Raw genomic sequence first — 18106 nt, forward strand, 5'->3', positions numbered from 1 at the left:
TAGAATAGAATAGAATAGAATAGAATAGAATAGAATAGAATAGAATAAAATAGAATAGAACAGAACCACTGAGGTTGGAAAAGACCTCTAAGATCATCAAGTCCAACCATCAACCCATTGCCATGATACCCACCAAACGATGTCCCCAGGTGTCACACATCCACAGCTGCTCTTTACATTAGGTAACAGGTTAGATGGTGACCACAAATGACACCAACTGGGTGATGCTAGCACAGTCTCACCCCAATCTATGTCCTCTTGGACTTCTTCCCCTGCCTATACTGCTATTGTGGGGCACACACCTGTGGTTGCTTTTCTGCTCACCACTGGCCCCTCAACATCTCCAAAGATGGGGTTGATGGTGACAGTGTATTCTGTGCCAGGCTGCAGCCCTTGGATCATGTAGTAGCTGTAGGTGCTGCTGAGGTTCACATCCTGGATGCTGCCATCTGCAAATGGAAATGATGGTTGATGAATAGGTCAGGCCAAGAAGGACCACCCAGCTGGGATCCTACAAACGATCACTTAAGGATTATATGGTTGCATGAGATTGGATGGCATTTGTGCTCCTAGCTTGCACGTGTGCCCATGAGGTCCTCAAACCAAGGACAGTAGAGACAGGGCACAATAAGCACAAGTCTTTGTTGAGGAGATGATGGAAATAACCCACACCACCCAAAAATCACCAACAGATCAAGGTGATTTGGGGCTTTTCAGGTCCAAGAAATCAGGTAGCGACAGAAAAATCATAAAATCATTAAGATTGGAAAAGATCAATCAGATCATCAAGTCCAACTGCACACCCATCCCCACCATATCCACTATGCCATGTCCCTCATTGACACATCTACCCTTTTCTTGAACACCTCAAGGAATGGTGACCCCATCAGCTCCCTGGGCAGCCTGTTCTGAATGAATGTATATGGGGCTCAGAGCAGTCCTCTAACAGGATCCACACTCTGTCCAGCCCTGGGTGAGTTAGTGTTGGAGCCATCCTTCCTTCCCTGCTGGACATGGGAGACGAAATGCCACAAAAGACATATTCTCCATTGGTTTTGTATCCCTGCTACAGACTAGAATACTCTCAGCAGAACTTCTCAGCATCATTCTAGAGGGAGGCATGAACAGAGAAGAGTTAATACCTAATCCCTGCCGGTCGCAGCTCGTTTTCGGAGAAGCAGAGAGATGCTGGCAACACGATGGGAGTGAGGGAGGGGTGAGCGGAGGGATGCCATTTCCAGTTTGGTCACTGGAGGGTGCCATGTCCCCATTTTCTGCTTCCATCAGCACCCTGCGCCCCATCCCCCTCTCCCAACCCATACACTATGGACTGTTATAAGGAGTTGGTTTGTTTTTGACTATTCTCTGTTAAAGAGGAAAAATCAACATCCTCCAGAACCCGGGATGGCTGAACGGGGACGGTCAGCATTGATCCCAGCACCACTGTAATGCATGACCTGGAATGGGATGGAGTGTGGGAGAACAGTGGTGATGGTGGGCTTTTTGTCACCCCTGGATTTGGGGTGAGCTGGTATTGAGTGAAAGATCTGCTCATATACAATAAACCCAGCACAGAAGTGATGTGATCACACTTTGGCTGAACACATCTTGCTCATTCCCCTTGAGAAGAGGTGGGAGGCTGAGGGTGCTCTATTTGGCTTATAAATCAAAGACTGGATAAAAAGCAGTTTTGGGGTGTGCTTGGATTTCTTTTTACAGAGAACCATTCTTTACAAAACAATAAAAGCAGTGTTATACCTTCCCTGGAAAGATTTTTCCCTTCTGATTACCTTAGAGCTGTTCTCCATCTAATCCCCTCCATCTCCAGTGAGAAATCTCTTCTTATTTCATAAGCCATAGGAAGGAATGCTGGTTTTTTTCAAAGTTTGTGATGGAGTCCAGGTGTCCTGACACACATCTCATCTTTGAACCACAGAATCATCCATCTCTCAAGGCTAAAATATGCCATCAAGCCTGAATTTCTAACTCCTGTTCCCCCACACCAGCAATGAAGCTATGTTTGGGTTCAGGGCATGGAGAAGCTCCAGCTGCAAATGCAGATCTGTCTTCAAACACAAAAATCTGCCTGAGAAAGAGGGTACAATATGGGATGCTGGCAGATTAAGTCAGGTCTTGGTGCAACAGACCCAAAAAACCTGGAAATCATTTGAGTTGGAAGGGACCTTTAAAGCTCATCTAGTCCAACTGCCCTGCAGTGAACGGACACCTACAGCTAGCCTTTGCCAATTGTTGTTGCATGCTCAGCAGAAAACTGGTCAGTGCTTCCAGTGCCTCCCCACCTCCCTGACCACCAATGCTTGCACCCCTTTCCCGTGCTTTTACCTGCTGATGTCCAGGTGAGCCTGTAGCCCGTTGCACCCCGGACAGAGCTCCACCGCATCTGGAGTGTATCAGTGGTCTCATTCTGCAGCAAGATGCTCCTCACAGGCAGGGGCTTCACTGGAAGGACAGGGAACAAATATTTCAAAGTGCATACTGACCACCAGAGGACTTTGTTGGCTGCCCTCCTGGTGCTGTTGTCTCCACTGATTGGAGAGGGATTTCCGAGGGCTCTGTCTTTGCCTGGAAGGACGAAAGCATCTTATGAAAATAGTGATGAGAAAACCTAAACCTATGGCCATTGCTTTTCAGGACTGATCCTTCACGGGCAACATTGCTTGCTTTCTGCAGCATGGGCACATAACAGATCTCCTTCCTTTCCTCTTGACTGGTGTGGTGTGGCCACATCCCATGCATGTGATGAGGGAAGAGCATGGCTCAAGGATGGACTTAGGAAGGACCTGTTGAGCAATGCTCTTTTGGTGCACACTTGCCACATGCCCAATGGTGGGGTGCTTATCAACAGCAAAGAGTGAATGCAGTGCCCAAAGCAAGAAGGAGTCAAGGAGTCAAACCTCTTACATGTTCTCCCCATGGCAGTCACGGGCTGGCTTGGACCCTGGGGGTACACTGCATAGATGCTGATGCTGTACTCTCTATCCTCCTGCAAGTTATCTAGCACATGGGAGGAGACATCACCCTGCAGAACCCACTCGTAGGTCATTCCAGGTCTGTTGGCTGAAAAACCAAGGAGAAGAGTGATGGTGAAGCCTTCCCAGTGCCTAAAGTCTACACCCCATTGCAATGTACTCAAGGCAAAAGCAAAGAGCATGCCTTTGAAATTTTGCTAACCCTCGGGTCTGTAGTTAAGACTTGATGCATCTGTGCTGTCCCCAGCCCCACAAATCACACAGAGGTGAATGTTGGCTATACCAAAGGCTTGAACTCATCCCACATGCACACCAAAGCAGGCACTTATGAAAAATATCCAAGGTGGTAGTGCAAACAGTAAAATGCATCCTCACCATCATTCCTATATCTTCCTTCAAAAGATTCTTGTCCTTCATTCTAGAGGAACTATACTGACTGGAAAAACTAACTCGGCTTTATTCTGGAGTGATATCACTCTTTTCTTGGATGAAAAGGCACCTTTTCTGCTCTCGGGTCACTGCTCTTTTCAAAGCAAGCTCCAAGGAAACCAAACTCACCTCCAGGGATGTAGACTTTGTAGCCTTCCAGCTTGCCCAGGGGAGGAGTCCAAGCAACCTTCAAGCTAAAAAGTCCTTCTTCAATCACACGGAAATTAGTGACTGGAGGCACTGGTGCTATGGGATACAAAAATTGATGGAACAGTGCTTTAATAGAGAGCCACATCAAAGACACCTGGAAAAGCTTTTGACTTCAAAGACAAAGAGACAAAACAGCGAGCAGCAACATTTCTCCCTATTCTATCAGCCATATCCTCAAAAGTAAACTCTCCCCTTGATCACAGCCTTGTCCACTTAAAAAATGGGCATAAAAACCCCGTGACAGAGTGCCTGGGGGCTTCCTCTTTGAATGGCGTTGGAAACTGCGAAGTATCTACCCACAGGGCATTGTCTCCTGAGCAGAGAAAACTCCGCAGTGGTTTCAGGCAGGCTGAGCAAGAACACATGAATCAAATGTTACTTGTACCTATGGATGCGACTCTTAGAAAGAGGAGCCCATTTCGATCCAGCCAGCCATGGCAGGCAGATTTATAGCTCCTGCCTCTGCCTTCATGTTGGGGATAATAAGAGAAGAGATCAAATGACTTTATCCCAACCCATAGAGCCATTCCATCTTATTTGTGGCAAGTACATATGAGTCAACCTTATTGAGGCTCTTTATTTATTCATCCTGTCAGAGATCTTCCCTCAAGAAGACAAACAATTTAGACATTGCGGAGATAGGGAGAAGAAGTAAAAGAAAAGGAAAAAGGAATCATTATTTTCAAAACCCCCTGGGCAAAGCAGGCTTGGTTCTTCATGCAAAACAGAGGGAGGAGTACAACTACTGTACTCCTTTAGCCTTTACATCATCTGAAAGTAGTGGAGAGATTTCTGGGTCAAAACTTGCTGAATTTGTCACTTCTGACCCAATGTCTTACAGTCCAGGGCTTGACCAAGAGTCCATTTACTTTTTTGTTTCCAAGAACCTCATTGTTACAGCCAGCAATATGACAGCAAAGGAATGTGGTGTGGCTGACTGTAATCCAGGAGATATCTAGATCATTTCACGGGACAGAGATCACTACTTAGGACATTTCCTAAGGGCCATGATCTTGCTCCCTTGGTGTTCTTCTTAAGTGAAGTGAAATTCTAAGTAGTACACAATGCCAACCCAAAGTTTTTGGTCCATCTGCTTCCAAACCAAGATATTTAGAACGTACATCTCTCCATAAAACTCATGTTTCTAAACACATGGTGTCCAGAAGCTTCTTTCATCCTATGTACATTAGAGTTACAGTAACTGAAGCCCAGTCTGGATTCATCAAATTCCACATCACAGCACACGAGATGAGCTATCCAATGGGCTGTACACATGGCACATGGTACATGGTTGGGTTACTCTGCATCTGCTCATAGTGCTTCACTCCACACCAGGGACATTTCTATAGATGTTTCTCCTACTCCTACATCCCCCACTCCTTGGGTATATGATACTGAGGTGGTTTCTTTTCCTGTGCCCACATGAACAAGAAGATGGAATGGTTTCAGTAGAGACACTCACTGGTTTTCCCCTTGACTGCTGCTGACTCTCCGAGGGCATCTGTATAGACGGCTCTCACTGTGAAGACGTACTTGGTGTTGGGTTTCAGATCAGTCACCAGCACAGTGCATTTGTCACCATCCACCAAAATCTGTCACACAGGTGGACGAGAGTTATCATTACATCTCTGTGAGGGTAGAAGATTCCCACATTCACAGCAGTTTAGAAGCACAAGGCTTCTCCTCTAGTGCAAGGTGCTTCCATGAGCAGGATCAGTGCACTGCAATCCTTGAAAGATACCCAGGCTCTCAAGGGACATGTCACTGACACGGGATAACGCCAAAGCTGGATCACATGCAGTAGAAACTCCATGAAAACAAGAACATTCACAATGGTGAGGGTCCCCAGTCCTCACCTTAAGGAAAATGGAGGAAAACCCACTATTTTTGACAAAGAGAGTTTCTTTGAAGCTCATATAGGGAAATTTCAATATTGCCTGAGGGCGAAAGAAATAAACATAACTTCTGTGTTTTTATGATGTTCTTATGAGATTCTGAAGCAGTCAAGGATGATCATTCTTGTTAAATGCAATCTGAATAATTAATACAATTAATAATCTTAACTTTAATATTTTATGCTTTCATAGGTTTGTTCTGTTATTAGAAATGAAAGCTTTCAGGCATACATTTTCTATCCTTCAGTCCTGCTTTGTTCAGTGACCAAGCTGTCCCAGAGTGAGCTGGTACACAGCATCATCCTTCTCACAAAGATATGGGAAAATAAAAACGTGCAGAAACCCTACCAAGATTTAAGGATGGCAACAAGAAGAATAGGAGCTGCTGTGGACTTATTTGAGAGGTCATGTCACAGAAGTAGGGAAAGAAAGGAGTGGTTCCCATCGACTTGTTCTTATCCATCCCAACAGAGTTAATGACAGCTTGTGTCATATTCTCCTTCCTTTCTTCCTTCCCTGCCTCACTCTCATAGTAATGCCATCATGCACAAACAATCGACGCATCTGCAAATTTGATGGTCCCCTATAGACCTTCACTTCAAAAAAGCAGTTTCAGCAGTTTATGGGGATGCACTCAGCCATGACCTGGATGGCTGAGTGATACAGTGCCATCTCCCACCTGGACTGTGCCATCAACAGCCTCGGGAGAGGATAAATCTCCAACACTGTGAGCACAACTGGGGCTCTACAACATGGGAATGCAAGCCTACCTGCTGCTGATCCTCCAAAACTGGCTGTCCTGAAGGCAACAAGGGATACACACGGACACGGTACCCCATCACCCTCCCTGTAGCTGGCATCCACGTGAACCTCAGAGAGCTGTGGCTGTGCTCACTCACACGCAGATCCCGGGGGCCGATGATCTTCTCAACTGCAAAAGAAGATAAGGGTCTTTTGTTTGGACCACGATGGCACTGGTGTTGGATGCGTGAAGGTCTTTCACTGGGGGAGTCAGAATATTCAGTGCAGAGAAAGAATTTGGTGTTGGACTTTATCCACAAAGTTCTCCCAAGCTCTGCTCTAAGCTTTTTGAATTTATCTTTTTCGGGTTCCAAGAGAACAGTAAGAACTCATTGCCACCACCTCTGGACTTGGACATCTGCATCTTTTGGGAGAGATCTAGATCTCTATTGGGATCTTTTTATATGCTCTTCGCATCTTCATAAGGATGAAAATTATACTCAAGACTATGCTATCACAGTTCACCATGATAAGCCCATCATGAAAATCCCAAGGTGCAGAACTACTGCGCCAAAATATTGCTACTCTCCTGTCAAAAAGACAGTAAGAACTTCAGCATCTGGTATCACAGAATCATAAAGGTTGAAAAGACAACTAAGATCATCCAGTCCAACCATCAACTCATCACCACCATGTCCACTAAACTATATCTTCAGTGACACATCTCCATGTTTCTTGAATGCCTCCAGGGACAGGGACTCCACCAGCTCCCTGGGCAGCCTGTTCCAATGCATTACCACTCTTTTGGAGAAGAAATTTTTCCCAATATCCAACCTGAGACTAACCATGGTAATGCGGACACCAAGCAAAATGCATAGGACCACTGCTCCTGAGCAACAGATGCTCCACTGAGCTGGTTGCTCCTCCAGGCTCAGCCAACCCATAGAGTTCCCCTGAGATGAATGAGAATATGGGAGACCCATCTCCATGGCGTGGTTGGCACATCTATGGAATAGGAATTGCCTGTTTGGGGTGGGATAAAAGGAGAACCCCAACAAACCTTGCACAGGTTGTTTGATGGGCCGTGGGGGCTCTGAGACAGTGAAACAGAGCCTTCGTGAGAGTTTTTGGGCTGCATTGTGGAGCAGGTGAAAGTCATCAACATAAATCACATGCTCTGCTGTGGGTTCCGAAGCTATTTTGTTCAGTTCATGCTTGTCAGCATCTTTAATTCCTATAGGAAGAAAAAAAAAAAAAGAGAAAGGAGGACCCCAGAGACTTGCAGTGGAGGAGGTCAAGCATTAGTAAAAGTCTTTGAAGAATGAATGGGACAAATGTACTGGAATGGAATGGAGCCAAAATCTGGGTGAGGGATTGTGGAGCAGATGTGGCCTCTTGCACAAGGGAAAAGAAGCCAAGTTTGTTTTCAGAGGCATATTAGAGACTGCCCAAGGGGACCTGGCCGCTAATGGGATGCTTTGGGTGGACAGTGAAAGGGAGGAGGGTAGGATCTGCCTTCATTTTCCCCATTAAACACAGAGGCATTTCTGTCCTTCTGACAGACAATCAGACAAAGAGAGTTTGAAGAGGCTGTGTGAAATTTTTTGGTTTTCCAGTGGCTGAATTAAAAAAAAATAAAAATAATATTAAAAATAATAAAAAAATCAACCATAATTTTGTGCTTCCATTGGTCCAAATTAACCTAACTGCTCTCCACAATAGAACACCACCAACTCTTTTTTCTCCCCAAACTGCTTGGCAAAGAGAAGGGTTTGACTTGTAATAAGTGGCTGTATTTGGCTTTTGGAAAGGGGTTAAAATTTTTCCATGCCTATGGAATTATTCTGATGGACAACTTAACACAGCTAAAGTCAGTCTCTAAATCCTGTTAAGAGAAACCTTCAAATGTGAAAAAAAAAACCCCAAAACATTTCATTTTTGAAAATGCCGCATCAAAACATTTTGACTTTAATGGAACTATTTATTGAACTCCTCCTGAATTTGCAAGTCATTTTGACAGATGCAAAACCACAGATATCAACTGAATAAATCAGCAGTCGACAACAACAAAATCCAAGCACAGTGCAGATGTGATTTTCCTGTTCATGCAGTAGTTGCTAGTGGCTGTGCCAGGGGATGGATGCAGTGTTTGGAGGTAGGTGCTGTTATACATCTGCAGCCTTCCCTGGTGTGTAGATTGTGTACAGTGTTTGTGCACACTGTATTTGGTAGCTTAGCATGTCTAGAATCTAGTTGTAAATATTTCTGTTCATTGTAGGGTAGCTGGATCTTTGAAGGTTCCTTCCAACTCAAACAATTCTATGATTCTATGTCCATACATACCTACAGCAAACACGGTCACTCCTGCATCCTGCAGGACTTGGGCTTTGTCTTCAACCAAATCACTGGATTTCCCACTTGTGATCAAAACAACTACCTAAAAGAATTGGAATCAGGGCTAGAGAATGAGAGAGCACAATATGAGGAGTTCAAAGAGTCAACTGTAGGATTTCCAAACCAACATCTCAGATCTCGGTTGAGATTTAACCCACAAGAGTTAGGAAGGAATTAAAACACAGATGCTTGAGAGATAATTCAATCAGTCCTTTGAAAATCTGGGCTTGCCTCTCTTTCTACCTCAGACCTGAACCTGAATGAGCTCATAAGTGAGGAACCTCAAAAACAAAAACAAAAACAAAAAACAGATAGGGTGAATGCAACCCAACTGGCTCATTCGTGCCTGGGTGAAACATCAGAACTCTGATCCCTACTGAGTGTTACATCAGAGCAATGGTAGCAGAAGGCTGCTTACCTTTGCTGCATCCTCTCGCAGTGTATCTGGGCGAGACATGGCATGAGCTGCAAATGCCAGGGCAGACCCCACTTTCAAGCTATTGCCTTTGATTGAAATTTCCTGAATTGCCACCAGCATTTCTTCGATGGTCACATAGTCTGTCAGTTCAATACACATCCTGGGAATGAGAAATGGGGGAATATGGGTGAATAAAGGGCAAGAAAATGTTTTTTATTATAGCAAGGATGCATCATTAATGGTAATGGCCAACAGTGAGGTTGACACTTAGATGGTTACACAAGGTTTGTAGGTAGTCAGAATCCTCTTTACAATGGTCAGGGGAGCCTTCTATCTATCTAAGATTAGAGAGCAGGGAGTTTCTTCTGTCTGATTAAGTATCACCCTCCCTATCTGGGAAAAGTTCCCCATGGCCAAATGTCTCTGTACTTTGCTGACCTTGTTAGGGGTTGAACTCTTGCTTTGCTCTTGCAGAGGTTCAACCAAGTAGCAAGAGCCCTTTATTAAGAGAAATAGTTTCTTAGCAAAAATTGTCCCCATCTAGAGCTGTAGGGCTATAGGAACCCGTGTGCTGGTGGTAGAGGATGCACTGACCCACCTTGGTTTCTCTCCATAGAGTGCCACTGCCAGCCGGATGCCTCCTTTGCCCATCACCACATTCTCAAAGGAGCGGGCCACGCTGCTGATGAAGTCCTTGAGCAGTCGGGAGCTCTCTCTCCCTGCACCCTGGGATTGCCCCACGAGGAACAGGACATCGGCCACCTCTGCTGTCCTGCACACTGAAGGAGAAGAAGGGCGGAAAAGCCCATCTCATGAGTTGGACTCAATGATCCTTATGCGTCCCTTCCAACTTGGGACATTGTATGGCTCTATGATCTCACCACACAGTGCAGCAGCCAGGAAAGAAACCCTTCATGTGAACACCTGGAATGTTACAGCTAAGAGAGAGACCCTCATCATCTTATAATCAGAGACAATGTAAGTCATCCAATGCACCTGTAGGGCCACCTAAAAGAACATCTTCTAGACTTGCATGCAGAGAGCCTGGGACACCCCATGCATTCAGATCTGCAATGTATTCCTCTTGCTAAACTTCCAGCACAAAAAAAAAGTCATTTGCAAGGAATGAACAATTTGAGTGTTTTTTTCTGTACAAGCCAGAACTAACCAATGGCAGCTGGCAGGGAACGGACAGGTGTATGAGAAAATCTGTTTAAAGAACATCAACTGTTCAGTTGTTTTAAATTTAATTTCACTTTCTTTAGGCATTCAATAAATACATTTCATGGACACAAATCTGGTGACTTTTAGGGATGCTTAAATTAATGACGGCTTTAAAAGGGAAATTCAAAATGTCTATTTTCTTTGGCATTTCTCTCTTTTGCAGATAGATGCTGAGCTATTACTGTTGGCCTGCTAAAAAGTGGAGCGTTCTGACTGCTGGAGGAAGGCTTCCACAGCAGGACTGGGGTCAACCTCTTCACTTTTTTTTTTTTTCATTTTGTTTCACTGATGCTTTGGACTTCATTCACTGCCTTGACTTTCAGCTGGGGACCCAACCCACACTCATCCAGGTTGGAGCATTTCCTGGGGTGAAGTGCTAGGTGGATTTTTCTCACTCTCTCACTATAGAAAGCCCATTTTAGCTCATCCTCTCCAATTTACCCAAGTTTTACCCCATTCCTAAGAGCAGGTTTCCTGTAGAGATTAGAAGGATGCAGGTTTTGTGCTCTCTTTCATTTCTACTTGTCCCTGATCAATCCCTTTGGCCACACAGCAGGAAAAGAGCATCATTTGCTGGCTGCAAACAGATATCTGTCCACAGCTCTTTGTTGCCCAGGGTTTTTCATTTCTTCATTTTTCATTGTGCCTCCTGATGCTGAGCTCTTTACAACTTAACAGTTCTGTTTACTACAGAAAAAAAAATAGTGACTGGCTCTTTTTGGTTTAACTTACCCAACTGGAAACACAAAGTACTTTCCCCTGACAAAAATGGCAGATAATTATTCCAATTTTCCTTTCTAGAGCTCCTTTTTAAGATCTCCTTTCCTTTCTCCATAAGTGCCTTTCAGCTGAAATGTCAGGGTTGTCTTGGAGGCAGCTCAGCCATTAACAGGAGATCACCATAAGCTTATTTTTGGATCAACCCCTCTCTCCCAAAGCCTGGATCTTGATGTCCCATCTATCCCAGAAGACTCTGAGGGAAAGCAACGCCAATCCTTGGCTTCCTCACAGCTTTCCACGTTATCCATAACCTGTGTTATCATGAGAAAACCCCAACAAAAGCTGAACAAGACTTAGAACACTTTCCAAAATCTTTCCCAGAATCACCCACACCTTGGGGTTCTGTGTACAGAAATTTCCTGGAAGATCTGCATCTTTATAACCAATCTGGAAATCTTGCTCAGAATGCAGTTGATATCAGAGGGCTATCTACTTCTACATCCCAAAACCCCAGAGAGAATCCTCCATCCATGACTTGTCCATGGGAGTCTTGCTCACGCTACAAAATGCTCCCACCCTCGTTTGCATTCAGGGATAACGAGGAGAAAGACAACAGTGAGCTGCAGGAGTTCCATGGGATTAAAAAGAGAAAGTCGGTGCCCTGTTCTCTACAAAGGGGCAACCAGAGCTCATTCTGTGAGACACTAAGCCAGAGGGGGCTGGCTTGGCAATGAAACCCAAATGCATTCACTACTTGGATTAAGTGTATCTGAAGCTGTCACTGGAAACATGTTATGTGAAGCATATTTGAATTGGTACCTTCTGGAGAAAATACCAATGCAGACAGCTATATTAATCACCAGGGAATATGATTTTATTTGAAATTTTCCATGCACCTCCAAAATTACCACGTTTCATCAATCACAGGTTTGCCAGAGACATCTGTAAACATTGATTTATTGCACTGTTCCCAGCTTCAAATTAAATAGCATTATAGTTGAGTATATTGGCTTAATTGACGGACAGGAACTTAATCAAGTTAATTTTGCCTTTGATGCCAAAGCTTCCATTAACTCCTTGTTGAATGCACTGAATTTACTCCAGGTGAATTTACACTTTCAAAGCTTGAGGGCTTGTTCCTGCAGAAGGATTCAAAGAGAAGGGCCCCACAGTTTCATACTGAGCCCACGGCACTCCTGGGAGCTTGCAAGGAGCCCTCCCTTCCCACAGGACCCTGAAGCTACAGAGACATGGGCTTGATTATGCTGTAAGTATTTGAAGCTCTTCTCCAGGATCCCTTTGGCTCCTGTCTTTCAGATCTGGTTATTCCTCATCAAAAACTCTGTGGGTTTGCACAGACATTGGGGAGCCAGGGAGGAGGTAGAACAACGTTATCATAGAATCACTTGAGTTGGAAGGGACTATTAAGATCAGCTATTCCAACTCCCTTGCAATGAACAGGGATATCTACAGCTAGAATGGGGTGCTCAGTCTTAACTCTAGGGAGCAACAGGAGGTTTCAAGGCTACTTTGAGATCTTCTGCCTCATGTCCTCTGGTTGGTGGCTTGTACCAGCTTTCAGAGATCACTGTTGGCCAGCCACTCCCAACCAAAAAGAAGATCCCTAATGAAAAAGTCAAAGGAACCAGCACTACAACTGCACCTCATACTCGCATTAGCAAAAACAGTTGCTTGGAAAACACTTTTTTCTCCTCAGTGTGTCATCACCACCCCCAGGGGTCACATTCACCCTCTTACCACATACCTTCGTGAACAGCCATGGCTCTGTAATGTGCCATGGCTACTGCCAGGGCAAGGATCTTGACATACATTTTCTTTTCCCTTTGGAAGAGGCCACACAGTTCCTGGAGTCAACACCCAGCCTGGAAATTCATTCATCTGCAGGAGAGAAGAGGCTTTAAAACATGCCATCTGAATGAGATGCTTCTACCTGCTTGCAGTAGTAAGGGAAGCCTTCTTCCATCTACCAAGGTTCATCCTGACTTAGGGAATCAGCCTTAAACTCCTTAAATTTCCCAATCACTTTGCTGAGGCTGGCTACAGGGCAGAGCTCTGCTTTGTTTTCCCAGCATCTTTCTCTGACAGCACCCTTCTTCAGGCAGTAACAACCATCAGCAATTAAACCTAAAGGTGAATATTACTGCTGCAGTAGAAGAGGGAAGCATCTGCTGCCTCAGCCACATGGGGAGCAAAGATCTGTCCATGAGCATCATTGCAGACATCAACCACTCACACTTTATTGGCCTGCTTTGCAAACATCCTCCAGGTCCCTAAATCCCATCCCTGGAAATCCATCCTATCATCATGGAGAAGTCAAAGAGAGCTGAAAGCTGTGGTTCTGCTCGCAGACAGTTAAGCAAAGTCCCCAAACAAATGCTCATTAGGGCTACAGAATAGCCCTTGGCAAAGCAGTGACTTATTTCTATGACGTAATAACTACATTGCAAGAAGGGGTTTTATTCCTTTTTTTAGCGGGCAATAAAAATTTGTTCTCCTGTTCTGAGTCTCACCTGCATGTCTGGGGCTGAGCAGACTTCAAAGGGAGACATGGACTATTTCCAGGGTGGAAATTACAGACGTGGGGAAAAGATGAGCTTGATGACTTCATCTAGCTTTTTGCCATGGATGGAAATTTTCTTACAGCTAACCACATTCAGCTTCAAAATTCCACTGCATTGTAGATTTGATCCCTTTTGGAAAACAAGACTGGGTGTGGGGTAGTCCAACCTAAATAAACCCCTATGTAAGATGAAGGTCAAGTGTCCACCTTAAAGAGGGCTGTTGTCACTTTGTTTATCATGTACACCAGCCTTTCAGACCATCAGGACTGAAGTGTACCCAGTGTGTTTTCTGTCTTTTTATTTCCCTCTCTATTCTAATTACTGTCTGTACTTGGAGATCTTTGCCATGCAGTGGTTGACTTGTGCTGCATACTTCCTCCCTACCTCCAGTGCAGTTGTTGTGGAAATGACTTCCGGGTGAAATCAACAGCAAAAATAATACAATCACCACAATTTGTAGGCTTTTAAAACATCCAAATAAAGGCTTAACAACAGGATCAAGCATCTAGGAAATCAAGTATTGGAGCTAAGATCTGAGACAACTGTTTCATCCCACATCTTCTGCAAGAGTCACATTGTAAGTTTTGATGAGTTCACCCCACCACCTCTCAGCATCCTTCTTGCAATGCTAACCTGACAGCATCCTCTTTTCCCTTCCTATTTATTTAATTCTCAGCTATGCAGTGCAGGGTCTGTTCTGGACCATGAGTGAACCCAGCACGGAGCACAAGAACACTCATCAACACCTTGACATGGACATTGAGCCATTGACCACAGCTCTCTGGCTGTGACCATCCAACCAATTCCTTATTCACCAAATAGTCCACCCTTAGAACCCACATTTCTCCAATGTAGAGGTAAGGATGTGATGCGGGACCTTGTCAAATACCTTGCACAAGTCTGGGTAGATGACATCAGCTGCCCTTCCTTTATCCACTGATGCCATCACTCCATCATAGAAATATAAACCAGGTGAAAGATAGTTTAGATTGTAAATACATCACTTTTTTTTCTGGGAATATATGTATTTAAAATAACATCAGAAATGCTATATATTATGCACCAAGATAGCTAATATATCCACTTCATATATGAGCACATATATGGCTGAGACTGGAAGCCTGCTCTCATACACTTGCTGGTCTGTTTGGGGTAGGCATCCAGAAAAGCTTAAATGCTAACATACATCTCTCTCCCTCCTTGTAATTCCAAGAAAATATTGTTCTGTTCTTAAAAACTTCCTTGGCAGAGTGATGAGCCACAGGGAAGGGGTCCATGGTGATGTCCTGGGAGCAATACACAGCCAAAGGGACAAAGGACAGAACTAAAAGCACATCTGAATGACCACCAATTGCTGTCCATGGTCACACGTACACAGGAAATTTAAAAAAAATAAAAATAAAAAATAAAGTAGCTAATAAATAAATCTGAGGTTTTGCAGTCCCCATGTGCTATGCTGAAGCACATTTTTAAACATCTGATATGCAATTCTTTCCTTTTTTTTCTTTTCTCCTCAGTATTGTTTAATGGTTCAGCACTGAACAAATACACTAAGAATTCGCATTGCAAAGGTGAAAGAAAGGATGCAATCCCATAGATTTCACATGTTCATGTGCAGGGATGAACTCATATGCAAACTTGCATGCAAGTTGAGCTTTTACACGTTACATTTTTGAACATGTTGGACTTGTGCTGGGTACTGCATTGGCACACCTGGATTTGCTCCTTCCATGCATTCCATCTTTCAGGATGCAACATTCTGTGTTGGCCAAGACCAATGAGGACTGCCATTTGCTGCACCATCCATCCTAGGGCAGCTCAGTTCAGTTTACCACTTAGGTGTCACCACAACACTCATTTCATGCATTAAATATTAGAAAAATGCAATCCAGCAGCTCTCAGCTCGTCTTGTAGACAATGACTGTCATCACCCTTGTTAAAGACCTCCTAAATCATTACAGAGAGCTACCAGGTTTAGTCGGAACAGGGCAATGACCCCATAAATTTCAGGGTTTTGCAAGCAATCCCAGTAATTTCTTTTATCTTTTATAGTGCCTGGTAAATAATCTATAGGAACAAATGTCCCCAGGTCCTCTAGGAGAACAAATAACCTCCAAACTCCAAAATGCTGAGGGACCAAGTTCTCCCTTTGCCACTCCTGGAACAGAAGAGTGAAAAGCATGACAAGAGGGGGAAGGAAGGAAACAGGTCTCACATACTTAACAGCAGTGCCAGAGGCTGAGCTGTTTCTCTGAATTTATTTTTTCCTGTGTATATGTTTGTAATAAACTCATATTCCATTTTGCTTTGCCAACAAATACGGAGATAAATAAATAACTCCTGTCAGCAAAGTCTGTCTAAAAATGACGGGACTCAGTGGGTTTGCAGACCCATCTGGCTGATGCTTGCCTCCTGTTTGGCTGCATCTCTAGCTGGATGCTATGCTTCTTTCATCCCTGGATCTCCCATAGCAGATGTTCCATCCACTAAAGAACTATCCCTGTTGCATACAGATAAAAAAACCTTCATCACAGTGCCACATCTGGGCACCCAGAGCCTTTCCAGATGATCCACTCAAACTCACATCCCTACTCTTACCACTGTGCCATGGTGCACATCATACAACCACACAGATCCTCCACCTCAAAACCCAGCAAAATCTTGACAACTTCAGTCAAATCTGACAAAGGAAAACAAATATTGGAAATATTTTCATACAGGTCTCCTGCAAACAGCTACCTGGGCAGAGGAAGCTTATCCAAGAGGTAATGGTCTTAAGTTGTGCTCAGGAAAGGTTCAGGTTGGACATTAGGAAAAATTTATTCTCAGAGAAAGCGGTGAGGCATTGGAACAGGCTGTCCAGGAAAGTGGGGGGAGTCACTGAAGGTGTTCAAGAAACATGGAGATGTGGCACTGAGGGACGTTGTTAGTGGGGGTGGTTGGGATGGGTTGATGGTTGGACTTGATGACCTGGGAGGATTTTTCTAGCCTTAATGACTCTATGGTTCTATTTGCAGCCACAGCACTCTAGGGCTTTGTTCATGGAGCATCATCAGGGACATCACAAAATCCTACTGAGAAAGCTCAGCAGCCCCACAGGAGATCACACTGAGGTGTGTAATAGAAATAGTGAGGTTGCCCTAAATGAAGAATTAATGGGAACTTCAGGAAGCAGCAAAGATACCAGCAGGACAAGGGTATGAAGAAGGTCCAATATTGGATGGCATCAGCGTTAACAGGTAACTGAGGTCCAAGCACATAGACATACCATTTTGCAGGACAATGAAGGAAAACGAAGAGACAGACTGCACCCAACCCAAAGCAAAGGCCAGGCACAAATCATTTGAGTGTCAAGATGAAAGATAAAAATAAGGACTTGAGGCTTAGCACGCCAACAAGGATTCAAAGGATGGAATAAATCCTAATGGCTCATAAAGATGGAGCGAAAATGTCACAGTTTTTCCCAGTTCCTAAAAAGTAACAAGAACTCACTCAAAATAAGCAGTGTAAGTAAACTCAGGAGGCAGGTTGAAGGTGCAATAGCTGGTGTCAATTTGAGCAGTATCAGCTTTGCAAGCAAACGTGTTCATAATTTGCTGCAGAGGAAATTCCAGCTCAGATTTTTGCTCCATCCCATACATCTCTGCTGTTTTAAGACTTCAGGTGCCATACACAACACACACCTTGATCTGAACACATAGACTCTGAGGAGTCCGTGCTGAGCCTCCGCTGGTTACCAACACCTCGAACCTCTGACCATCAGATAGAAGGAACTGCCATGAAGTGAATTGATCTTTTTTGTCCCAGAAAGCAAACTGCAAGCCGTGCAGCACTTGGCATTCCCTACCCAAGGCACCTCCTGCTCCCCAGTGCCAATTGCATCCTTGCTACCAGGATATCATAGAATCATTAAGATTGGAACAGCCTCTAAGATAATATAGTCCAATTCATGCCTGCGACTGCTCAAGACTGTATCACTCGGTTATGTTGTATAGGCATGGACATATCAGAAGAAGAAAGTGCAGCAAGACATGAGCTCATTCACTGCCATATGACAGAGCTAGTATCATGGAACACAGTGTTGCATCTAGACATTAAGAGGATGGATCAAAGTGGATGCGTCCTCCTGAAGCACCCCCTACTGTTAGTGAGAGCTATGGGCTGGATGATCTTTTCCAGTCTTGGTGATTCTATAATTCTACAACCCCAGAACTGGTCAGACTCTTGCCAGATGATATTTTGAGTAACACATATCCATTCACCCCAGGTGACTGTATTTGACCACGTGAACTTTTTAGAGCAAAGCTCAAATTCTGAAATTCTGATCCAGCACCATCCCTAGGCAAGGTATACCCATAAAGAATGTCCCAAAGGAAGCCTGAAGAGCCAAGAAGCTGCTATAGGGGCATATATTAAGGCATCCCTCATGCAGATGCTCATAATTTGGAACAGGCTGCTTGGGAAGGAGGTGGAGCCACTTTCCCTAGAGGTGTTCAATGAATG

General features: G+C 44.3%; 1 protein-coding gene across 1 annotated transcript in view; it reads right to left on the reverse strand.

The window, feature by feature from the left end:
• The window catches only part of LOC122156524 (collagen alpha-1(VII) chain-like), a gene marked incomplete at its 3' end in the record, with an annotated part of 45509 nt that extends 32656 nt beyond the window's left edge, over positions 1-12853 (reverse strand). Inside the window, exons 1-11 of the mRNA XM_042811294.1 lie at positions 12787-12853; positions 9676-9856; positions 9078-9237; positions 8609-8702; positions 7326-7499; positions 6295-6455; positions 5092-5221; positions 3549-3665; positions 2923-3078; positions 2344-2460; positions 303-449 (exon numbers count right to left, since the gene is read on the reverse strand). Of these exons, the coding sequence (XP_042667228.1) occupies positions 303-449; positions 2344-2460; positions 2923-3078; positions 3549-3665; positions 5092-5221; positions 6295-6455; positions 7326-7499; positions 8609-8702; positions 9078-9237; positions 9676-9856; positions 12787-12853 (1504 nt within the window). The remainder of the gene's footprint in view (positions 1-302; positions 450-2343; positions 2461-2922; positions 3079-3548; positions 3666-5091; positions 5222-6294; positions 6456-7325; positions 7500-8608; positions 8703-9077; positions 9238-9675; positions 9857-12786) is intronic.
• Between the last annotated feature and the right edge of the window lie 5253 nt (positions 12854-18106).

The sequence above is a fragment of the Centrocercus urophasianus genome, unplaced genomic scaffold (assembly GCF_019232065.1).
Source record: "Centrocercus urophasianus isolate 14NV4802_14NV808 unplaced genomic scaffold, USGS_Curo_1.0 seq_1262, whole genome shotgun sequence".
Lineage (NCBI taxonomy): Eukaryota > Metazoa > Chordata > Aves > Galliformes > Phasianidae > Centrocercus > Centrocercus urophasianus.